The sequence below is a fragment of the Artemia franciscana genome, chromosome 16, assembly GCF_032884065.1.
Source record: "Artemia franciscana chromosome 16, ASM3288406v1, whole genome shotgun sequence".
Classification (NCBI taxonomy): Eukaryota; Metazoa; Arthropoda; class Branchiopoda; order Anostraca; family Artemiidae; genus Artemia; species Artemia franciscana.
The window spans coordinates 15,684,924-15,711,246 of record NC_088878.1 but is presented as its reverse complement, the minus strand read 5'-3'; the positions used below and the strand labels follow the sequence as shown (position 1 = coordinate 15,711,246).

The following is a 26,323-nucleotide window of genomic DNA, read 5'->3' as shown; positions in this document are numbered from 1 at the left end:
ACCCAATGAATCATTTCTAATTGGTTATAAGGGATAACAGAGAAAAATTAAAGCGTGTTCCATTTATAAATAGCATCAACCTTCTTTAGCGAACTTCGTGTTTGTCAACCAAACAAGAACTTTAAGATGGATCATTTTAGATTATGATTTGATAAAAAAAATTGATTAATGCTCTTCCAAGTCAAATTTCAGGCGGTTAGAACAAATTTTTTTCTGATAAAGGTCGTCTCTGGTAAATATTTGTTTGTTTTGTCTTTTACCCATTCCTGGGAAAACTTCCTACTCTTCCACACGGGCCTGGAATGATTATATCTGTGACAAATAAAACAGTTCTTAGACGTCATTTGTTACCATATAGGCTAAGTGAATAAATAAACTACTAACCGCAGAATCAACTTCTCTTAATGTCACCGCCAATATAGCTGCCACAAAAAATATATGTTTCACGGACATTATCATTCGCTAAATCATCTCGCTCTAAAGAAACAACATCTCTTAGCTCGTCAAGTTTCCAGGAGACACTAGCGCGGAGTTCCATTTCATCCGCAAGGTCTGAAGCAGAGGAGGATGGACATAACCCAAGTGTTTCAGTAACCCTTCAACATATCGGGTAGTCAATCATAAATTTTTAGTTCCAATTTATCTTTAGATAAGAAATAATCCTCATTTCCGACAACAAGACCTAATTGTACTTTGTCCGTATGCCGAACTGATAAGATTGCATAGGAACTATTTTTGATGGGAGGAGTTTAACATGTCCAGAAGTTGAGTAGGGCAAGGAAGAAATTGTTCCATCAGATTCGAAGTTGGAGGATTTCCGAGTGCATGTACTTTGACTGTGATTTTTTGCGTGCCTAAGTTGTGTAGTGCAAAGAGTGTGTGAGGTAGTTCCCTCTCACCTCTTTTTCAGCTTCATTTTTTGTGATATGTATTGAAAATGGGAACGATAGGATTAGTTGAATCGCTACAATCTAGTCGTAAAAATATATGGTAAACCCTACTTGTTATTTTTTTCAAGCTTTTGCATTATTTCTGTACTTTTATAATTGTGACAAGTGTCCAATTTTCTTGACTTTTAACATGCTGAAAGGTGTAGTATTCATACCCATACAGAAGAGTAAGCTGGGACTAGAATCGTCGGAGAACTGCCCATCCTCAGGAATTTTTATGACGCCCTCAAATTACAGAGAAACAAAACCCAGCCGTCTGGGCGTGAAAACTCACTTTTTGGAGTTGTTGACTTGCCCAGGCTACGAGAATTAATTATCAATTAACACAAAAATTTTAGTCGTGAGCAAATGTGCATGCAATGAAACTAGATATTTTGAGGGTCCCGTCCCCTCGATATCTCGAAATTTTTATGACTGAAACTCAAATACAAAATATTTGAATATAATCCGCCTGTTTTGGGACTTCCTTCGAAAATACTCCAACTTCTAAATTTAAGCCCCCCCCCTCCTCCTCCCCCCCCCCGAAAAGAGAAAGAAAGAGAATTTATGCCACTTATGACACTATGTTACCTTGTAGCCTATATTAAACAGGAAAAATTATTGTAGTTCACATTTAGTATAAAATCGTATAAACCATTAGCATTTCATCTGGATTTACAAAACTATACAAGAGCTACATTAAGCTAGGTAGAAGCTGGGAGAGCTACATGAACTCACAAGAGCTTTTTTTAAAATAAAAAATAATAATAAAAATAAAACTGGAATTTCATTAAGTTTGTATTGGCAAGTACATACTATAACATATAGCCATGTCCAAAATTGAAAAAAGCCCATCTTGCACGTTCAATATTTCTCAAGCAGGGGCGTAATTTGTTATGAGGCAGGGGGAAACTGCCCCTCCCAGACTTCGGTTTGCCCCCGCCCCCCACACTCCAGTTTGCGTCCCCATCTGAAATTTAGTTTCTTTCAAAATCTTGTTAAAACTAAGATAAACCTGTATAATTCAAGCATCAACCGAAACAGATAAGTTTTTTGTACATATTTACCTTTATAGTACTATAATTAACCTTTATATAATACTATGAAGTACCTTCATAGTACTTTTAAGTACTAAATAGTACCTTTATGGAACCAAATGGCTTATTTTTTAGTTTTTACTGTTATTTCCACTTGATCTGGGAAAATTGGCTCCAAATTTGCCCCCCCCCAGGATTTTGACAAAATTACACCCCTGAAAGCATTTCTTCTCAAAAAAGCATGTTAAATGTTTTGAAAAATAAGAATTATAAACTACAACTAATAAATACAAAGAATATGCAAGATTTAAAGTGCCGTAACAAGTTAATCTGTCTTCGACTTGGTTTATCGCCATCGTCAGGCCTAAAGGTCTTATCTGACATTTCACACTTCTTGAAAAAAATTTCTAAAAGTTGTTTGCAAAGCTCTGAAGAAGCTCTCTTCAAAGGGATGAACAGTAGAGTATATTAGTTAAGGGGGATCAAATTGTGATTGAACATACGTTGCCCAAGCTGAATCTCCCTTTGAGATTAGCTTAGCGAACAGCTTTTGGCAATTATTTCAGAAGTTGAAAAATGACAGATGACCTTAAAGCAACTTAGGGCGGTATGCGTATACAATTATGTAAGGTGTTCTTTAAGAAAGCCACTGAAACGATTTTTTTTTTCCAATCATTGCTGGTTTTCCCGACATCATACCTAGTAAGCACACCTTTGCAATTAAAGCTGTTGGTTACAGACCCACCTAGAGAAGTCATTCTGACTTTTAAACTCATTTTCGGAACTAACTTGCGAAAATCATCTCAAAATTCTTACCCTGTTCGAACAAAGATTTGGCAAAATATTTTCCAACTTATTGACCAAAATGATTCCTTCTTCAAACAACTTGCCATTAGTTGTTTGGATTTTTTCCCCTTCTAATGTAAGTTTCTTTTTGAAAATTTCTGCAATCGAAGTAGTATGCTAGTTGTGTAAAAAATTAAAACTGACAATGTTTTTAGGTTCTTTTTTTATGTTTTCGTATAAAGTACTATTTTGGAGTTCTTTTTTTTATAATTGTCAAAATAAACATACATATGTATGAGATCAAAGGTATTTCGATATTTTATTGGAAAAGTAAGATTTTTGTTAGCTTCGTAGAGCCGTTCCCAGGGTGGGGTGCTGCCCGAAGAAAAATTAATTACATCTCCCCCGACTCAAATATAAGCAAAAAAGCCGGACCAAAGCGAAAAGTTTGATCATATGAGGCAAACTCCCAGCCACGGTGCCCGGGCAGCTTGCTTTAGTTTCCCCTTTCTTTTGAACGGCTCTTGCATTGTATTGCCTAATGTTCGCTGGGCTTTTCCCGTCTTCTTTTTCTTAGGTATTTCAGCAACATACAAAATGCTTTTTATTCAATTATTTAAAAGTTCTTTAAGAGCTGAGAACTGTTATTCTTGTTTAGCCAGAAAACCGAAAGTCTAGCCAAACTTTCTTCGTGTTGTACAAGTTTCAAACTAATTGGTAACCCTGTCGGTGAAATTAAAAAAAAAAGGAGGAATGACTAGACCTCCTGTGGCAAGTCCACGTGATATATTGCAGCAACTGCAACCAATGGATAACACAACGGAACAACATATTTGGGACAACACAATTTGGAACAACACAAGTCACGGTGTTTATCAGACTTGAAAGTTTCTATCAGACTTGATTCAAGTCCACTAAAAGCGATGTTAAAATGAGGACATTAACTGTTACTTCTGACTAAGTTTTGCTGACATAAAAAAAACCTTTTTTGTAGATTTGTTGATAACTATAATTTAGATACCCCGAATAATCCACTGGGCTACCGCAGCGTTTCCTTCTATCATGCATCCCCCCCCCTCGAGAGAAATCAGATTAATCTTGGATTCCCTAAAAGACAAACTAGGACATCAGCTATTATATCTCAGCAAGTTTGGTACTGCCTAATCATGTGAAGGATTCTTCCAGTCGTGATGTTTTCGAGTCATGCACGGATTTTTCGTTTATTTCGAGAGTAATTTAGGGAAACAGCCGGTTCTTGGTTCTCATTGCATTACAATTCTTGTTCTCCAGTTTGTTGCTGTTGTTGATGTCGTTTTGTCTAGCGTTTGAGTTGTTTTGTACGATTGATTGTCAGTGAATAACCCCGCCTAAACTTCCAAGCTTACAAAAAAAATAAACCCCTTACTGAGAAAAAAATAAACCCCAAACGACAAAAAGAGCGAAACAAAGCAAATTAAAAACAGGCACAGGAGTATTAGTGTTGCAATGCAGCATTATTACTAAATTCGGACAGGAATTTATCGAACTCTGTTTGGCCATTCCATTTCAATGAAAATTGATATAAAACCTGCTACCAAAGTCGAAACAAGATTCTCCTATTTTTACTATACGAGTTCTGCAGTTTGACTCAGTGGCCCCCGCCCTAGAATAGTACTAATCGTTTGTTCTCGAATTGGAGTATGTAGAGGGGATCATCTACTTCGACGATCTGTTGTGATGTTCAAAAAAATAAAAAAATAATTATCAAAATTTAGGTTTTAGGACAATAGTTGGATGAATTTAATAAATATGAGATATACCCTTCGGTTTGGGTATGACGATGTAACGAACAGCTTTTGAAGGGCTCAAACCAAGAAGGACTTAAGTTGGAATTCTCATTAATTCCCCGTCCACTCGAAATTGACTCATATGTTCCTTGCATTTAGTGTCTTTTTTTGTTTGTTTTCCTAATGTTTTTTTTAATTCCTAATTTTTATTCCTATTCGTGTTTCTTTCTTTCAGAGTGCTTTCAATTTTTTTTATTTGTCTATGTTTTTCACTTATTTCAATCAACGTAAGAATTGAAATACATTTCTACTTGAATATTCGCAAACTTTACGTAGGCTCTTTAACGATGCCTTCAATGTAGGTCAAGTACCAGCTCTTAGATGTCACTCCCTGGTTTTCATTAAATATCTTAGCGAAAATTCTTATAAATGTCAATGATAAATCAACAAACAGAATTGCTGGAGAAAATGCTCCAACGGTTTCCCGGTGGATGTACTTGTTTTCTTATTGCAGAGAATTTTCTGGTTTCAATATGCAAGTTATTGCGAGTGTGATTTTACATTCAAGCTGTTTGTAAATAGAGTAATAATAAAACCTGGTTTCAGTTTGAAAGTATTTATTTTAAAAAATCAGATAGTAGATATAGTGTTTCTAGCACCATTTAAGGTTTTCCTTTTTTACAAGGTTTTGCGGCGTCAGCTATGTAGATTGCTATATTTTTAATTGAGATTTTTTGTATCACTTCGAAATTCCTTATCAGGTCTTTTAGAAGATTTGTTAGAGCTTGATTATTTCTTTAATTCTACTTCTTTTCTTTTTTTGAATTTTTTTTTTAATTAAACAGCTGGAAGTTAAATTGATAAGCTATTGAACCGTTTAATTTCAATATTTGCCATCTCTTATTTAAATTTTATTTTCATTTTCTTTTTACAGGTTGATAATTGCAATTTCATCTTGTTTATTTGGTCAATACTCCACAGTAAGTGTTTTAATTTATTTTTCGGTTTTCTTTTATGATAGTAAAACAAATGTTTTTCTAAGCTGTGTTTTTTTATAGTTTCTATTAATTTAGTAAAGACGGATTAATTTACTAGGGGTTTCCTAAATTTGGTGTTGGGTTCGTGTGATCCGAAAAATACTTTCCTGCCACCAAATAAAATTCTGAAGCTATTGTTCTTAAATCCGCTTTTGACAACACGAAAATTTACAAACGAATATGGACGCAACAGCATAAAATTAATATGAAAGCGGCAGCCAAAAATAAAAGTAAAAAAAGAAGATAGATGACTCCATTTTTGGGAAATTCTATCAGGTTACAAGGCTTTTCGGGTTATTACACTTGTCTCGACCTAATCAAGTAAAGATTTTACAATAAAAATCATTGAGCAAATCTACAAGCAAGAAGTTCCTCCTTGTCTATGATGACTAATAAGCAGCTTGCAAACTAATCTGCATAGGAGGCACTGTTAGGTGCAGTTAATCAAGTAAAAATACTATTTAACTAAGTGACGCACTCAGAAAGTAATTAAGGGCGTTGACCGGGGGTCCCTGGGCCAACAAACGGAAAACTTTATAACTTAGTTAGAAAAAATGGTATTTTAAGTCATAGTCTGAAGATTATTTTAGCTCTTTGAATGCAAATTTTGAGTAGGGAACAAGGAAGGAATGGCAAATCTGAGCAGATTGAGATTCAGAAATTTCATGTAATTTTTTGAGGGGAGGAGATTATAGCCCCTTTAGCCCCCCTCCCGAGGGTGCTTGCCTGATTTGACTTCTAACAGATAACATAAATGATGCTGTCTCCTTTTGAAAAAAAAAACTGATTCTTCATACGAAAAGTCTAAAGTTGGGCTTTTTACTAGTTCGAGTGATTTGAGGGATTCAGCGTAAATTTCTTCATAAAATGCTGTGAGGGAGAGTCAGTTCAAAATCCAGGAAGTTCACGAAAGGGCTTTATTTAACAAACGTCCACATATCAGAACATTTCAGTAGCTTAGGTTGTGGTTGGAAAGGGTGGAGTATTCGTGGTAAGTAAAAAGTCTAGCTTTCTTGAAAATCAACGTTGTCCACGAGTGTTCCCAATGTTTTCGTGAATATTTTACATTCTGTAATGCTGGGAGGGAATGCACAAGGGTATAAATGATTTGCAAGTGCTGAACTGATACCCCAAGGAAATTGCCCCTCGGAGAACTCCCCACTGACAATCCCCTCCCACAGACAATCCCCCACAGGCTATTACCCACTGCAAATTCCTCGCACGTTTTACATTGAACAACCATAGGGAAAGTAAGACAAATAAAAAGAATGAAGAAAAGAAGAGATTTTGGAATATTCCATTTTTATTCCAAATATATAAGTAGTATATATAATGTATAATTCTTATAGCATCTATTTTCATTTCTTTTATCTGTTTTGGCAATCTTGGGATTTGAGTTATTATAGTAGAGTAAGATAAAGGTTGGAGGAAGCAATTTGCTTGCTTATTTGAAATAAGGGATTTTGTCCATTTTAAATTTACTTGGGTCTGATCTAGCTTTTGACTCCTTGTTATTTAGATTAAATTTAGGAGAAAAAAAAAATCCCTTAAAGGTACTCCAGATGGGAAAACCTTCCGGTGCCCGCTCCTTCTCGATCGCAAGGGGTAAACTGGTGTCGTGTACTATAGATGTTGTTGTCAGGCCATGTCTACGGGAATTAATTGCTCGTATATTTAGTCCCAGCATGTACCTCTTGCTCCAGCACTGCCATAATTGGGCACTACTTCCCCTGTTGCCACTAATTTCATATTTCTATATTAAATTCATTAAGTTTTATCTTAGCATGTTATGATAACTCAACCCCCAGAAACACTGTAAAGAAAGAATTAAAACTAAAAAAAATAATGGTACAAGATGTTCTTCGCAGTATATTCTACCTATATTTTGAATATAGATAGAATATACTTCTCCTTTGGCTGCTCAGTTTCACGTGCAGGGTCAATTTTCCGGAAGAGGCTGATAATTGTCTCCAGAGAGAATTGTCTAACGAGGTAATTGTTGAGGAGCAATTGTCCATAGGATGATTTTCTGGGGGTAATTGTCTATGGAGGGAATTTTTCGGGTGGGGGGGGGAATTTCTCTGGAACCGATATGCAAAGAAATCCTTATATTCTTTAAAATTAATTTTAAGAAACTTTCCGAAAAAGAAGTTTTTAAAGAAAAGTAAAGGCTATATTAAACTTAAGATCAGAAGAAATAGAAACCTACTTTACTCAAAGTCAAAACGGCCAGAAATTACTATTAAAGAACAAATGAAACCCAGAGCGAACAGAAATTAAATGAACAATCATAGCAAAAAAAACTAAAAAAAACATACAACAGGTATAAATATAAATGAATAAATACATATTAAAACGAGTAAAAACTTAAATTTAATATACAAATCAAGCTTAAAACTATCAAAATATTTTACTTTTGAAGTATAAATAAAATCCAAAAGGAACAGAAATTAAAAAAAAAGAACACAATCATTGCAAACAAACATAAAATAAATAAATGAATCATAGAACAAACGAATAAATAAATAAATCTTAATTGAATAAATAAATGAATAAACAAATCTTAAAACAACCAAAACTTAAATCGAATGTGCAAATCAAGCTTGAATCGAAGAAAAATCACTACGAACAAGATTTCGGGTTTGGCCTCCTTCTCCCACTATAAAAGTTTAAAACCTACTTCGTAATTAGCACTTTTCTGAAAACTATATGTGTCTTTAACAGCCTTGCAAAGAGCTAATAAAATCGAACTGAATATTTGGTATATAGTGATATTATTTGGTGAAAGATCACCAGTTCAAGATTTATTTCACCATAATTTTTATTTTCAACGCTGTAATAACTGGAAAAGAAAAAAACTGTAATATAATTCGTTTTCAGGGAAGCGTCAATGACACAGAAGGCTTTAAGCTTTAGGGAATAGGGTAGTACCCAAACTTTTGTTTGTATTGAAACTATATTTGTCTTGAATAGTCTATGAAAAAACTAAAAAAAATAAACTGAATATTTGATATATAATGATATTGATTGATGAAAATTCATACAAAATTTAATCTTACTTTAATTTTTATGTTTGTTTTCAATGTCGTAGTAAGAACAAAGAAAAATATTTCTACTATAATTCGTTTCCAGTTAAGCACCAATGACGTAGTATTTTTTAGACTTTTACAGTGAGAGAAGGAGGTAAAACCCAAATCTTTGTAGTGTTTTTTCTTTTCATTTCAAGCCCATTTGCATATTCAGTTTAAGTTGCTTGTTTTAAGATTTATTTATTCATTTATATTAGTGCCTATTGTATTTTTGCTATGAATGTTATTCTAATTTCTGTTATTTTTGGGTTCTTAAGCTTGATTTGTATATTCAGTTTAAGCTTTACTCGTTTTAAGATTTATTTGTTTATTTATATTAGTACCTGCTGTATATTTTTTGCTATTATTGTTTACGTAATTTCAGTTCATTTTGGGTTTCATTTATTCTTTAATAATAATTTCTGGTCGTTTTGAGTTTGAGTTATAGTAGGTTTCTATTTCTTCTGATCTTAAGTTTAATATGACCTATACTTTTCTTTAGAAACTTGTTTTTTGGAAAGTTTTTTTTTAGATTAATTTATCCTTGTTTCTGATTGCCAAAGTTTCAAGTTTTTCAAAATTTTCTGTTTCAAAATTTTTTTGTTATTCAAAAATAAATTAGCAGCTTTGGCAAGAACTAATAAAATTAAACTGAATATTTGATATATAATGATATTAAATGCTGAAAGCTCACCAGCTCAAGACCAGGTCAGTTCCGATAAGTTTTGAAATAAAATATCGTTAATAAGTATTTAAGTGGATTTGGAAAATCCTCGCATAAGAAACCTTATACGCCCTGGGCTCGGGGGGGGGGGTCGTGTTGACACTAGAGGTTTAGTCATCTGATCTTTTGACTTATTTTAATAAAATGGCTATCTAAAAATTTGATTAGATAAATTTTGGGTAAAGAGTGCAGGGGGGCTAGTTATCCTCTATTCCCTTTGACTCTTAAAAAGGGAACTAAGAACTTGAATTTCCAACAAAATGACCCTCCTCTAAAGTTTTTACAACAATCCTTTCCATAAGAACCTTAGCCTATATTTCCCGGGCCATAATTTACAACAGCTGGTCGAAGGCATTTGAGGAAGAGGAGTTTGGTACGGGGGGGGGGCTAGTTGTCATTGAATCACTTTTAACTATCAAAAAGGGAGCTTGCACTTTCAATTTCCAGTCATTTGAGTCCCCTCCGAAGTTCACCTCTTGCATAAAACCTAATATGCCGCCGGGTTAAAAGTTTCAACCCTTCTCTGGGTTCTGGTAGGAGTTGTGTCGACCCCAAAGTTTTTGCTATCTGATCATTGAACTATTTCAAACAAAATGACTATCTCAAAAATGTTGATTGAATGCATTTGGGTAAAAGAGGGTGTTGGTCAGAGGGGGGGGGGTAGATGCCTTCTGATCACTTTTGACTTTTAAAAGGTAACGAGAACTTTTAATTTGGAATCAAATGATTGTCGTCTGAAGCTTATGCGACCACCCCTTGCATACAAACCTTATGCATATTCCCCCGTGGCATAACTTACAATACTTGCCTCCTGGATCTGGGGAGTTGTTTCGACCCCATATTTTTTCATTTGATCTTTAAACTATTTTCAACAAAATCTGTATATTAAAATTTTGATTGGATGCATTTGGGGAAAAAGGGCCTCGGGGGGGGGGGGGGGGCTAGTTGCCTTCTGATAACTTGTGACTCTTAAAAACGTTACTAGAAATTCCGATTTACAATCGGATGATCCCCCTCCGAATTTTGTACGGTCATTCCTTCCATAGAAGCCTGATATGCCTCCGAGGCGCAATTTACAACGCTTGCCCCTCTGTTCTGGGGGGCTGTGTTATCCGTGGAGTTTTGCTATATGATCTTTGGTCAATTCTGAACAAGATGGCTATATAAGAAATTTGGTTCGACGCATTTGGGGGAAAGAGGGTTTGAAGGGGGGAGGGCTAGTTGCCATCAGATCACTTTTGACTCTTAAAAAGGGAATTATAACTTTCAATTTCTAATCATCTGAGTCCCCTCCAAAGTTTATACAACCACCTCTTCCATAAAAACATTATATGCCGCCATGGCATAAATTACCACCCCTTACATAAAAATTTATACGGCCCCGGGGCATAACTTGGAACACTTGCCCCTGGGCTCTGGGGGGTTGTATTGACCCCGGAGATTTTGTTTTCTGATGATAGAACTATTTTTTTTTTTAAATGGCTGTCTAAAAAAAAATTATTGGATGCGTTTGGGGGAAAACGGCGTGTGGTGGGCTCTGTTTTCTTCTGATCGCTTTTGACTCTTAAAAAGGGCTCTAGAACTTCCGATCCCCATTCGGAAGAGCCCCCACCGAAGTTTATACGACCTCACCTTACATATGAAGTGCCTCCCGGAAAAATAATAAACATTGGAGTGGTTAAGGCCTTTACTATAGGCAACGCTATAGCGTTGCCTCTAAACACGACCTTTCACCAGCAAAATAAAAATTCGTGTTTCAGATATTTTTAGAAACATTCGGTTTTTACTGACATACATCGGTTTCCAGATACACGAGAAACCTATGATTAGTTTTCTGATTTGAGGGAAATCATAGTAGTCTAGCCATAAATGATGTAAGAGCCTTGTGACTTAAAAATTTTTCGTTCTTATAGGTGGCTAAGATTTCACACAAAAGAACCAATTAGGTGGAATCAAACTTTTTTTTTCTTTTTACCAGCTTAGAGGTTCTATCCAATACATAAAAACCGACCTGGCTTTAAAAACGCAAGATTTGTTGTGTCTCAAGAAATTGCATTTCATTGACTTGTTTAAGAAAATACGTCACAGACATAAATAAGTAAAATTAAGATTGCCACAGAATTACATTAAAGTAATATCTCTTTTCTATTCGATTAGGTTGTGTACTATGGGGGAAACTAACGCACCCTTACCTTATATACTTGATTAAAAAAGGAAAGAAAATTCTATATCTCTTTTCTGTTCGATTAGGCTAACTGCAGTTCTAGACATCTTGTGCTTACCCTACGCCCAGTTTGACTTGAAATTCCCCAAACACGAGATAATAAACAGCTTTATTATAAGCTCTTTCGTTTCTACTTTTCTTTCAACTCATCCTCAAAGGTTTGAATCACAAAACAGTCCTTTTAACTTCAAAGGTTGCGTATACCTTAAAAGATATTAACGTATTTAACTGCAAACTTAACGATACAAATTAATAGTTATTTCATGAAGCTGAATTTTAGCGTTAAAAACTTCATTGGTGTTAGAGCTATGGCGTAGACTCTTCAGAACCAGAATTAGCGCTTGTTTTCTGTGACAGAGAAAAAGCCATTTGTATAGTAATAGATTTGGGGTTAACCCTCTTTTTTCGCAATCGCACGGTTCTTTTAATCAATACGCCATTGGAGTTATCATCTGATTCCCAAGATATTCACTTAAAAGTCTAACGAATGATTAAGTTTCTAAAATTTACATCTTGGAAGTTGTATTGAATAAGTCATGCAAAAAATGCAAAATCTTTATCAAAGAGTAGGCGGTACATTTCCGTTGAAAATGATGATGACTTAGCTGTGATAGCGCAGGTTCTAGTCGGAAGTGGCCAGAATAATATCGTCAATATATAGGGTCCATATAGATAATTTAAGACACATCGAAAATAACAGCTCTGAAAATATGGTTCTCAAAGCACTGTGTTTTGGGAGATAGAAGAAAAAATAATAAATTTACTGTAGACACTTATTCAGAAGTAAGAACTCAGGCTTAACAGAATTAAAATTTTGAATTATGGAAACATATCCTAGAGTATTTCAAGAAAGCTCCTAAAATCCGTCATATTTGTCACCAAATCAGAGCAAAGAATACACCGTCAGAGTTGCCGTTATCGAAAAGCTTAAGTTGAAGGTTTACATTCCCCCTATCTTTAAAAACAATTAAAGTTGCTAGTTTTTTTTTCAAAATTCTACAAACACTTAGGGAAATACCATGAGTTGCCTTATTTGAGCTAGTTTTATAGAGGTATGTTGCATAGGCTGCGAAGAAATAACTTAGCTTCTTCCTTGTATCAGGAATTTTTTTTTTTTTTTTTATAATGGATTTTTCTGGTTCTTCTTAATATACAAGACATTCGTCAAAAAGATATTCGTTTAACGTCAGTTTTTGTTAAGATAGGGTACTACCTCTTGCCTCTTTGAAACTTTTTCCGAAAGGTAGGACAAAGTTAAGCGCTAATTTTGAGGAATGAATATTGAAGATTCAATTATGCATGATATACCATACTTTAATTATATGCAACATTTTAGGTCACACACTTAGCATGCAGCATCAGGAAAACTTGCCCATAGGCACTGCTTAAAGTAAAACAGGCTTAATCCGTAAAAACAGCGAAATGAAATGGGTTTTTGTCGATTACAAAGAGCCACGGATCACTTTTTCCTAGGTTTGCTCTTTCGTTCTAATGTGAGAACTGTAGACAAAAACTTTCAAGATTAACATGGTAAACCTCTAGTTCTTGTTTTTTGATCACGAAAAATGGTCCAACTTTTTCAGAATTTTTTCCTACTGGTATTAGGATTTCTATGGGGAAATCTTGTGGTTTTGGGGGCACTTTGTTCTGGTGTACTATCTTCTATAACTGAAAGAAAGTGCCCTCATTTCCCAACATTATTCATGCCAGTTGAGTCGTGATAGTTCCTGGCTGGGAGTAAAAAAACCTCGAGTGTAACTCAGCGAAATAAAATTTGCATCAAGATGTTTATCTTTCACTAAGAATGACAGTAATTGTGTTGTTATTTGAAACTTTTCCATAGAAATTGCTCCCAAAACGCCACAATGGACAAGAAAAGGTGGCCAACAGTTGGGTTAAAAAACTAATCTACAAAATTTTCATTGACTTGATTGACCGATACTAATATAGATGTACTACTGGGATTAACATTCTCAAGTGATGTCGATAGCATAAATAATGCAACTTTTTGCATTTTCGATGTCATCCGATCTTTCCTTTCTTATAAATGCGCCATTTAATGATGGCTATCATACAAAATAAAAGGGCTAGTCGTCAGATTAACGAGACAGATTGACTTGTATGTTATGTGGCATAGAATATAATCAGTAATTTTGTTAAGAAGGGGGTTTTACTTTGGACACGGTCTCTTCTGTCATCAGGTTGACATGTTATGCGAGGCTCAAAAAGAAGAATCTTTGGGTGGGATCTCGTATTTAGGGAGAGTGGAGGGCATATTCGTTCAATTGTAAAAAAAAAACGTGCCTAATATGATGACTGGAGAAAATAATTAAAATCACGAGATTTGGAAAGTAGCCTAAAAGCCCCTTTGGGTAAGTGTTTTCCTCTGCTTCTGACTCTTCCCAAAAAGAGAGGCAATTTCTGTATTTGCAAGCCTCGGCTTCTTCTTTCATTCCTCTTCATCTACAGTGTTAGCAGTGAACTGATATATATATATATATATATATATATATATATATATATATATATATATATATATATATATATATATATATATATATATATACATATATATGATGCTTTTTAAGCAAATCAAGTTTCGTTTTCTTTCGATTTTCTCTGCTAATCATTCTGTTCTATGCTTGATTTTTTTTTTTTTCCAAGTTCTGTTACTTAATAGGTAAAAAACATGAGGAAGAATTATCCTTGCTGAAACGTGCACGAAATATTCCAAAACTACTCACTCTCAATACAGCCAAGATTGTCAATCATGGCCCTTAATTCCTGCATATTTTCACAAATCGTTTGATAATCGTATAATAATTCAAACTTACAATGTACAGAAATTGCTATCAAACAATAAATAAAACCCAAAATAGAAGGAAATTTAAAAAATCACAACAAACATTAAGATAACAGATGCAGCTATAGAACAAGGAAATAGGAATAAGTACTGCTCTTCTTGTGAAATTTTCTACTTCTTCAGAAAGAGCAAATTAACTCGGTGGAGCAAATTAACTATGCTGGTCTGTTTAAACACAAATTACAAGAGGTTTTCTGCTGAACGACTGAATTGTTTACAATCTAAAAAAAAAGCAGATCAACAAGCAAAATAAAATTAAGTAAAGTAAGCGCAAAGGCCCTCCAGTATGCTAAACGACAAATTTTGGCTTTAAATTAGAAATCTTAAGTATTTTCCTTGACGGTTAAAACAAAGTCAAATTGTTTTTTTTTAGCGCATCATTTTAGACCTGGATCCTAATTGAATACAAAAGTTTGTCAACTGATAGCAAGGAGACACATCAAAAATTAATGAAAACTAAAATTAAATTAATAGAATTGAAATAACCCTTGTATTTCAGTATTCGTTCTTAAAGAATTGGGACAAAATTCAAACTTTTCCATAAAGAGCAAGGTGCCTAGGAGGGGGCAACCCCTCATATGTGTAATAATCTGTTCTTCTTAAGTTTTAATGTCGCTCCTTACTTGCAATTGAAAAAAACTTCTTTGTTTTCTTATATTTAATTTCTGATTGATTTTTAAATAATGACAGGAAATCTGGTTTCACCTCTATGGAAAAGTTCCCCTGTCCACTGGAATATTCTCTAGCCAATTTGATCCTGGTGAAAGTTTACTAGGGCAATTTCCATTCTTCTCCACGCGTAAAATGGAGTCGGCAAAGAGAAAACAAGACATATAAAAAGAATTTTGTATAGGATTTCTGGCCAATTTCCCTAGTGTTAAAGCTCCCCTAAGAAGTTCAACTCCTGGAAACTTCCCTTTTCATGGAAAATTCTTCCTGTGAAAAATCCCCCCGCAGAAAATTTGCCCCCCCCCCTCGAAAAATATATGCATACTTTCCAATAAAAAGTGCTATACGTAAAGGATTTACAAATAGCAACTTGAAACCTTTATAGTAGGGTCCTCTGATACACTGACGTTGTGCGATTTTCATTAAGATTCTTTGACTTTCAGGGGTGCTTCCGCCCTCTTTCGAAAATTAGACAAATTTTCTCAGGCTCTTAACCTTTGATGGATAACAATAAGCTTAATGAAACTTAAGTATTTGATATATCTATTGGTATCAAAAATCAGTTTTATAGAGTTACGGCTACTACTGAGCCGCGTCGCTCCTTACATACAATTCGTTACTATGAGCTGTCTGATTAAGGAAGTCATTACTTTATCTTAGACTATCCATGTTTAGTCAGAATTCCCATTTGGAAAAGGGATGTGAGTCATTTATGGGGGGTGGTAACGGTGAAACATACATGAAATTCCATAACTAACATAAGGACAAGGTGAACCCACTACTCGAATCCTTTTTTTTTAGCTTTCCAAATATGATAATCACTTCACTAGTAAATGCACCACACTCGTCCTGATGGTCATATAGATGGCCAAAGGAATTAACAAAAACTAAAACACCAAAACAATAAAATCTTCTTTAATATGCAGTATGCTTTTATTAATCAGATTATAATGTTTTTTTTCCTTTACTATATACCTTTAAAAATCGTTTCAAGTAAAATTTTGGTGAACTACGAACTCTAAAACACACGAAGATAAATTAGACTAGGAAGATAACCGTTTTAGTCTAGAAGCTACAACGTATGACTGGATTAATTTAATGGAAAATGCATTTTTATTAGGGTTATATGGGACCATCAAGAGGGCGATGCATTTACGAGTGAATTGATTAGTGTATATGCAAAGAACATAAAAAAGGAATCAATTAGTGTGTTCACCATGTCCCTATATCAGTTATGCTATCTTGTGCATATTTAACACGTTAGCTAAGAAAAATCAGTTACTGCTACTACTACTAAGAACTCACTACTAAGAACTACTAAGAACCAAGCTGTCTGAGGCTGACGCAGCTACGCACGCTCCTCCTCCATCCCAATCTATTCAGAGCTTTATTCTTTAAACCCTCACAAGAAGTTCCAGTTTCTGTTAAGTGTTTCCTTATGACATTCTACCACCCCATGTGGGGACGACCTGCTTTTCATTTGGACCTAGATTATTAGCCAACAAGGACACTGTTTAGCAATCGACCGTTCTTTATCCGCATAAGGAGTCCTACCCATTTCAACCTGTCTTCCTATTATTTCAAACTGGTTTCAGTTGTTCCTTTGGGCCTTGGCTAGTCTATTTTTAACATCTTCACTGCACCCACTGACTTTACTTATAATACACCTAGATTAAGTTAAGCTGTCCACTTGATGGATTTTCACGTTACCCAGGATCACCTCTTCACTTTCTATTAGTCCCAGTCTTAGGGACTTGGTCCTCTTTTTTTCAAACCTTTTTCAAAACCTATTGAAACTTCCATCAATTATTCATTATGATAACATTTTCATCTAGGATGCTCAAATCTTCAGCATAATCTAAGCCTAGAAGAGTTTTACTTCCCCATTTGATTCTTGTTCTCTCATAGCCTTTGCTGTACTCCTTAGGACAAAGACCATGAAAATGACTCAGGCAATTCTCAATTATTCATCTGAAAGTGGCATTTTGGTTGATACATCCTCTCCAGTCTCCCCTTCCTAAACCAAAACAGTTCCTCTCTTAGAATCTTATCTGCAGCATCTCTAAGTCTAAAAAGTATCATAATATCGAGTAATTTGCTTCCTATAAAACCAAGCTAATGCCTTGACAGTTATCACACTTACGTTTATCATCTTTCTTATAGAGGGTCTAATTAAAATTTCCCAAAATTTCTAGTTACTTCTTTTTTCAAAAATTCATAGTCAAAATCCTCAGTAATTGATTTTTAACTTCGCAACCGCCAAGAAGGGTTCCTATCCGGGTAGTCAAGGGACATGGGCTGTATATTATTTGTTTTCCAAATTATGAGGGGGGGGGAGCAACTGCCAGCCTCCCTAGCTCCCCACAAACGACGCCCCTAGAGACAGCCCATAATATATAACTTAGTTAGGAGAAGGTTTTTCAGCCAAAAAATCAAAAAAAAAAAATATCCATCAGTCAGAATAAGAGCAAATGATTTGTCGTTTACTACACTATTATTTCTTAGAGGTGTACCACTCCTACAGGTCACCCTGAAGCACAGTTTGCAGTCACTGTTCTGGTAAGGCAAACTCGTAAAAGTTCCACCTTGACGTCACTATGAGACCACACAAGTTGGAAAAGTGAATTTGCATGCATAACATTTTGAATTTCTGCATGGTAAGGTTCAAGTCAAACCCCTTACTTCTAGTTATGGTGTTTGTTTTCCTTCGGAAAACAGGAAAATTTCCTCAGGCTCGTATCTTTTGATGGGTAACACTAAACTTAACGGATCTTACATATTTGGAATCAGTTTAATAATCCGAATCTTTTAATGTATGTCTTATTTAAAAATCCGTTTTTTAGCGTTAAGTACTGAGCCACGTCGCTCCTTCTGTTAATATTGTCATATCTGTACAAAATCCCATCTTTAATTAAATACACACTCAACCTTCAAAATATGTTTATGGAAGGGATATAAGGTTAACAGATGCATTTTGTGTTGAAACCGTTTCACACGTGCTTTGGCAGATTGAGATTGATAATGATAGACGTGCAGTGTTGTCAACAATCTGTTGAATTCTTGAAGGAGAAAGTAACATACTCGATGGAATGTTCCATGTAAACAGAACATAAAGTATGTTTGTTGCCATGAAAGGCAGGAAAAAGCTTAATTCTGGAAGAGAAAGGTCGAAGAACGAGAGAGGGACATAAGAGGGATAAAAGCAGGGTCATAGGTGCGATATGAAGGTAATGGAGAAACACGTGTTTTGGCAGATTGAGATTGATAATGATAGACGTGCAGTGTTGTCAACAATCTGTTGAATTCTTGAAGGAGAAAGTAACATACTCGATGGAATGTTCCATGTAAACAGAACATAAAGTATGTTTGTTGCCATGAAAGGCAGGAAAAAGCTTAATTCTGGAAGAGAAAGGTCGAAGAACGAGAGAGGGACATAAGAGGGATAAAAGCAGGGTCATAGGTGTGATATGAAAGTAATGGAAAGGTATGATCATTCGGGTATAAAAAAGGGTTTAATCGGAAGTGAGGACTGATAAGGCCATTTACGAAGACTAACATCTTGATAAAGTTATGCAGGTAACGGCAATGTAATATTCTCGCCTCACCCCGTAGTAAGGCCGTCGAGACTTAATTTGGCCTTTTCGTTGAGTAACAGGTTGCTAACTGCAACAAACAAGAGCTAAGAGCTCATATGGTACTTGTGACGAGTTCGGAAGAGCCAAGAGCTCATATGGCATGAGCTCTAGCAAAATTCTAAGAATCAATAGATTGATTAAAAAGAAAATCAGTGGCTTAAGGCCGGTCGGGATTTAAAATAAGAGCTCTGAGACACGAGGTCCTTCTAAATATCGAAATTTATTAAGACCCAATCACCCACTCGTAAGTTAAAAATACCTAATTTTTTCTAATTTTTCCTCTCCCTTCAACCCCCCAGATGGTCGAATCGGGAAAAAACGATTTTATCAAGTCAATTTTTGCATATCCCTGACACGCAAACCAATTTTCATCGTCCTAGCACGTCCAGAAGCACTGAACTCGCCAAGGTACTGGCCCCCTAACTCCCCTAAAGAAGTGAATCCAGTCAGGTTACGTCAATCACGTATCTTCCTTCTTCTACCCACCAAGTTTCTTCTTGATCTCTCCACTCTAAGCGTTTTCCAAGATTTCCAGTTTCCCCCTCCAACTCCCCCCAGTGTGACCAGAACTGGCCGGGATTTAAAATAAGAGCTCTGAGACATGAGTTCCTTCTAAGTATCAAATTTCATTAACATCTGGTCACCCGATCTTAAGTTAAAAATACCTCAATTTTTCAAATTTTTCGAATTAACCCCCCCCCCCAATTCCCCCATAGAGAGCAGATTCAGTCCGGTTATGTCAATCACGTATATAGGACTTGTGCTTATTGTTCCCACCAAGTTTCATCCCTATCTCTCCAATCTTAGCGTTTTTCAAGATTCCCGTTTCCCCCTCTAAATCCCCCAATATCACCGGACACTGTAAGCATTTAAAATAAGAGCTCTGAGAAACAAGGTCCTTCTAAGTCACAGAGGTCCTCTATTACTTAGAAGGACACGAGGTCCTTCAAAGTTACAAATACCTCAAATTTCATTAAGATCTGATCACGCATTCGTAAGTTAAAAATACCTCATTTTTTAAATTTTTCCTCTCCCTCCAGCCCCCCAGATGGTCGAATCGGGGAAACGACTGTTATCAAGTCAATTGGTGCAGGTCCCTGACACGCCTACCAATTTTCATCGTCCTAGCACGCCCAGAAGCACCGAACTCACCAAAGCACTGGAAATCCCCCCAAACTTCCCCAAGGAGAGCAGACCCGTTCCAATTAATTCAATCACGTATCTAGAACTTGTGCTTATTCTTCCTATCAAGTTTCATCCCTATCCCTCCATTCTAAGCGTTTTTCAAGATTTCCCGTTTCCCCTTCCAACTCCCCCAATATCACCGGTCACTGTCGGCATTTAAAATAAGAGCTCTGGGAAACGAGGTCCTTCTAAGTCACAGAGGTTCTCTGTAACTTAGAAAGACGTGAGGTCCTTCTAAGTTACAAATACCTCAAATTTCATTAAGATCTGATCACCCATTCGTAAGTTAAAAATACCTAATTTTTTGAATTTTTCCTCTCCCTCCAGCCCCCCCAGATGGTCGAATCGGGGAAACGACTGTTATCAAGTCAATTTGTGCAGGTCCCTGACACGCCTACCAATTTTCATCGTCCTAGCACGCCCAGAAGCACCGAACTCGCCAAAGCACTGGAAATACTCCCCCTCAACTTCCCCAAAGAGAGCAGACCCGTCCCAATTATGTCAATCACGTATCTAGAACTTGTGTTTATTCTTCCTATCAAGTTTCATACCGATATCTCCACTCTAAGTGTTTTCCAAGATTTACGGTTTCCAAGATTTCTGTTTCCCCCCTCCAATCCGCTATGTCCTCGGATCCAATTCCAATTGAAAATGGAGCATCTGAGACATAAGATTTTTCTATATATCAAGTTTCATTAAGGTAAGATCCCATTTGTGAGATAAAGATACCTCAGTTTTCACGTTTCACAAGATTTCCGGTTTCCCCCTCCCAGTCCCCCCAATGTCACCGCTTCTGGTTGGGATTTAAAATAAGAGCTCTGAAGCACAAGATCCTTCTAAATATCAAACTTCATTAAGATCTCATCACCCGTTCGTAAGTTACAAATACCTCATTTTTTCTATTTTTTCTGAATTACCCCCCTCCACCTCCCCAAAAGAGAGCGGATATGGTCTGGTTATGTCAGTCACGCATCTTGGACATGTGCTTATTATTCTCACCAAGTTTCATCCTGATCTGTCCACTCTAGGCGTTTTCCAAAATTTCCAGTTCCCCCGACCCCTCCAAATATCAAATTTCATTAAGATCCGACCACTCCTTCGTAAGTTAAAATTACTTAATTTTTTCTGAATTCTCAGAGTTAACCCTCTCCCCCCCCCCTCCAACTCCCCCAAAGAGAGTGGATCTGTTCCAGTTATGTCAATCGAGTATCTAGGACTTTTGCTTATTTTTCCCACCAAGTTTCATCCCAATCCCTCAACCCTAAGCGTTTTCCAAGATTTTAGGTTTTCTCCTCCAACTCCCCCCAATGTCGCCGGATCCAGTCGGTATTTAAAATAAGAGCTTTGAAACACGATATCCTTCTAAATATCAAATTTCATTGAGATCCGATCACCTGTTCGTAAGTCAGAAATACCTCATTTTTCTAATTCTTCCAAATTAACCGTCCCCCACTCCCCCCAGATGGTCAAATTGGGGAAACGACCATTTCTAATTTAATGTGGTCTGGTCCCTGATACGCCTGCCAAATTTCATCGTCCTAGCTTATCTGGAAGTGCCTAAACTAGCAAAACCGGGACAGACAGACAGACCGACAAAATTTGCCACTCGGTAAATACCAAGCGCCATACAAAGTAGCGGATTAGTTGGTCATTCGTGTGATCTATCTGCAAAAAGAAAAAGACGAATTTTCTGGTGGAATAATTTGAGGTCTCTTAATTTCCTTTCATTAAAAACTGAAAATTCCTTAAAATGAATATTGAAGAGACTTATATTCCTTTTAACTTTTATTAATCAAATCTCAATAGCAGTTATAGTAATGAAATACAAGCATAAATGGACCTTACAATTTTTGTCCACAAATTCGTGGTAATAAATTGGCCCAAGCGAGTTGAGCCAATAGTAACTCTAAAAGAAAGTAACTATGATAAAAACTACTACATCAAAAGAATTGGCTTTGTATGATGATTCCAAATATATAAATTCATTAAGTTTATTGCAACCCATAAAAAGCCTCGAGCCGAAGTAAACTTGCCTGATTTTCGAAAAAAAAGCCAAACGCCCCTAAAAGTCAAGTAATCCTTATGAAAATTGTATCTATGGACTGACCTTATCAGAGAACCCTACTGTAGAGGTTTCAAGCTCTTAGGTACAAAAATGTGGAATTTCACTTTTTTTTTAGGAGATAGATTACGAATACGTCTTTCTTTGTTTTTTTCCCCCAAGAGTGATGGTATCAAGCAAGTGGGTCTGACTGACCCACTGGTCTTTTAGACCCATAATTTCCGAGAAGAAATTATAAGTTCTTGTGCCATTTTTAAGTGACCAAAAAGATTGCACCACGAAACAGGGGTATTTTCTGAATTTTTAAGTAACCAAAAAAATTGGACGTCGAGAAAGTGGTATTTTCTGCCATTTTGCAACACCAAAATGTGAATTTACCCATAAAAGGAAAAATTTGCTGTCGATTGAAACTTCTGGGATAGCCATTTGATTCAAAAGAATCAAAAAATTAAACACCGAGCTTCCCAGTTGCAGAGGAAGTAATGCCGCACGACGGCGCATTCTTTCATGAAGTCCCGTTGTCCACACAAGCTAAATGGATGATATGAACGTAAGTGGTAATATAAAAATGGTAATATTAACATAAATGGTAATATAAAATGGTTAATGGTAATATAAATGCTTGATTTAACTAAGTTGATTCACTAGATTTTTCATGAATTTATGTTTAGTGATATATAATTCCGCATCAGCTATTATGAAGGAAGGGCGGTCCGTCAGTGTGTTGGCGGGGGGGGGGCAGATGCCTAAAAAGAGCATTTCAGTGCCTGTTTGCAACGATCCTTGATCCTTCTCTACATCATCCTTTAGGCGAGTATAGAAAGATTTATGGGGGGAGGGGCAAGTTTTAATATATCATCTTCCTTAATTTACAATAAGCATGAATAAGGGGTGTACGGGGTTATACCTTCCTTCTCATTGCAGAAAAAAGTTTTATATATTTAAGCTACATTTAACTAAACTGATTTGCTTCATATTTCCTAAAACCATCACAGTAATGTATAAGTGCACATTTATCTTTATGAAGGAGGGGCAGTAGGTGATTTTGAAGGTGGTGTGGAGAGGGGGGGACAGATTCCTCAAGTGTATATTTTAATGCCTTAACATCATAACTTTCATTGAGCCTTCAGATAAATATAGAATAAGTTTTGGAGAAGAGGGGGTGGTGATGGCGGTAGAAATTCATATCTAATCAATTTTGGTTCCCAGGAATGTTTTTTGTCTACATCTTTATTATTGGTGCTAGGGAGGTGGGGTAATAGTGTTCCTCCCATTGTATTAATTTTCTATGTAGCATAGAATATTACATTTACTTACCCACCAGCACAGAAAGGGAAAAGGTGAGACGGCACATCATGAATCTTCTCACGACAGTAGACTGGGGGGGGGATAGACAAGTTCTAACGGGGTTCTGTTTTCAGTGATTTTAAATTGTAATATTTCTCTTTTCCTATTTATGTACAATGTTTCAATGTATTTAACGTGTGTATGCAGTGTGCCGTGTTTAAACATTAGAGAACCTGTTGAGGCTGTAGTGGCTCCAGCTGCGTAGAAGATCATAGGTCACCCAGAATTTCCATCGATATGAACAATAATACCCTCTCTTCAACAAAACTACTGCTCATCAAAATTTTTGACTGAACATTGGTATCCATTCTAATTTTAATTACAATTTGACATTTTAATTCTTAAGCCGAAAAAAAATTAAAAAGCTGGACGCTACCAATCAATTTACAATCTATATATATAAAATGACGACCGGGACACAGGGAATATAAATGACGACCAGGACACTCAAAGAGAAATTACAGACCGGGACACCGGAACACAAATGACGACCGGGACAAACATGGCGACCGGGACACCGGGACACAGGGAATATAAATGACGACCGCGACACTCAAAGAGAAATTACAGACTGGGACACCGGGACACAAATGACAACCGGGACACAAGGAAACAACTACAACGGGGACGCCGGGGGGCACAGGGGGATATATAAATGACGACGGGGACACAGGGATGTTCGATTAGCAATCACCATCAACAAAGCTCAAGGGCAATCATTAGAATAATGAGGTATAGATCTGAATGCAGATTGTTTTTCCCATGGACAATTATATGTTGCATGTTCAAGAGTCGGTAAACCTGACAATTTGTTTATATGCACAGACAATGGGACAACCAAGAATGTTGTATATTCGCAAGTTTTACGTAGCTAAATATATATATATATATATATATATATATATATATATATATATATATATATATATCTGTATTCACAGGTGGGACACAGGGACACAACTACAATGGTGCGTAACTAATGTGGCGCGTAACGACTTACGCGTGCGGGGGGGGCTTGGGGGGCGCGAAGCACCCCCACCAACTAGGTGTTCGTGTGGCACGAAGCACCACCCCAACAGCTAGTAATTGATATATACGATTTATCGGCAAGAAATGGGGCGTTTAAGGGACCTATACTCCACATCGTGTCTTGGTTAGACCTGCGCGAAATTTTAAAAACGATCAGAAATTAAATAAAAGAAAAAGAAGTTTTTCTCAAAGTTTGAATTTTTTTTCCCAATTCTTTAAACAACAACAAATAGAGCAAAAAACTCAACGAAAAGACAACAAACAAGACTGCGGCCAGTAGAGTGAAAAGATGAAAGACTAAAACAATGCGGATATTTCGCCTGTATGTAAGCTAGGCGTCTTCATTACAAAAGGAACAAAGATAAAAAAAAAAACTAAAATAAACTAAAAAGAAATAAAACGACCACCAATATTATTAAAATACAATCGTCACAATTGATCCACCTAGGGAACAGAAGCTATTAGAGTTATTTCGATAGGAACACCAAAGCAACTGAGTAAAAAATTATAAAAAATGGAATTAACCTACTAGACCAAAAAGAATTGCTTCAAGAATAGGTAACAAGAGAATTATTTCGCAACTGAATAATTAACTTCATTTCAATTGTTATACTTTTTTGCTCAGTGGCGTTGGTGTCTTCATCGAAACAACTCTAATAGCTTCTGTTCCCTAGGCGGATCATTTGTGACAATATTGGTGATCATTTTATTTGTTTTTAGTTTAATTTATTTTTTTTTATCTTTGTTTGTTTTGTGCTGAAGACGGCTATCCGCGTTGTTTTAGTCTTTCATCTTTTCACTCTACTGGCCACTAACTCGTTTGTTGTCTGTTCATTGAATTTTATCTCTCTGTTATTTTTTTGTCATGGCTGGCCATCGGGCTAATAACTTTGATTCCCCAATCCTTTAAGAACGACTACTGAAACACAAGGGGACGATAAATAAGAATTAGGAGCTTTTTAAAGTACTGAAGAAATTTTAGGGGGATGAGTGAAGGATTGAGGATAGGTCCACACTCCTCAACCTGCTCTGTTCAAAACTCTTGGTTTCATTTGTAACGATGCTCCTGACTTTCTGTTGAAAAACTATTTGTTTAACTATTTATAAAACTATTTATTTAATTTGTATGGAAATCAGTTTGTTGTCAGAAATCAAAACGTTATAAGTACAGTTTTCATAATTGTGTACATTACCATGTGTAGATTGGATGGCGTCTGAGAAATTGTTTATTGTTTTTTTTCTTTTTGTTGTTATTCAAAAGGGATTGTGTTTTAATACTCCTACCTGTCATTTTCCGTCGAACTTAGTGACTTGTATCTGGAATTGCTAAAACCGCTTTTTTTTATTATGCACAGTGGGGTCGGGGCTGATATGCAACTTCTTGTTGAAACTGCAAGTTATATAAAATGCAGTTGTTATTTGAGCGACCTTTAACATGCTTAAAACCCTAACAAAAATTGCTTCGATATTTACCTCTTTTACCTCAAAAATTACCTCTCGAAACAGAATCTTGGCTATATAACCTGGGAGTACATGGAAATTTATTTTGTAATTAGGGGGGAGGGTGTAAACTTAAAAAATACAAACCGGTAAATAAAATAAAGAAAAATTATTTGCAATTATAGCGAAGTCTAGATATGAAAGATATTTCCAGTCAGAGAATAATTTTAGAATTTCCAAAAAGGTCTATCTATATAAGTTTACAAATCGGCTTCACTAGTGTATCTAAGCTTAGTCATTGTATATTTGCAATAGCCCTACTTGAATAGTTAGAGACAGATGGACTTGTATTCAAAGTATTTGACGCGCGTTTCAATAGAGATTGATGTGTGTCAAGCTCGGTCATTTCTTATTTCAAATTTATGAGGGTGCAATAGAATGAAAGCTCCCTGGGTTAAATAAGATTAAAGATAATGACATTGCTGACAGCATTTACTTTTGATCCAAATCAAACGATCTCTG

General features: G+C 35.9%; 2 protein-coding genes across 2 annotated transcripts in view; one reads left to right on the top strand and one right to left on the bottom strand.

The window, feature by feature from the left end:
• LOC136037123 (collagen alpha-5(IV) chain-like) overlaps positions 1–535 on the bottom strand; it is a 151,832-nt gene extending 151,297 nt beyond the window's left edge. Inside the window, exon 1 of the mRNA XM_065719608.1 lies at positions 385–535. Within this exon, the coding sequence (XP_065575680.1) occupies positions 385–459 (75 nt within the window). The 5' untranslated portion in view covers positions 460–535. The remainder of the gene's footprint in view (positions 1–384) is intronic.
• Positions 536–627: 92 nt separating this feature from the next.
• LOC136037124 (collagen alpha-2(IV) chain-like) overlaps positions 628–26,323 on the top strand; it is a 131,166-nt gene continuing 105,470 nt past the window's right edge. Inside the window, exons 1-2 of the mRNA XM_065719609.1 lie at positions 628–990; positions 5,453–5,498. Of these exons, the coding sequence (XP_065575681.1) occupies positions 938–990; positions 5,453–5,498 (99 nt within the window). The 5' untranslated portion in view covers positions 628–937. The remainder of the gene's footprint in view (positions 991–5,452; positions 5,499–26,323) is intronic.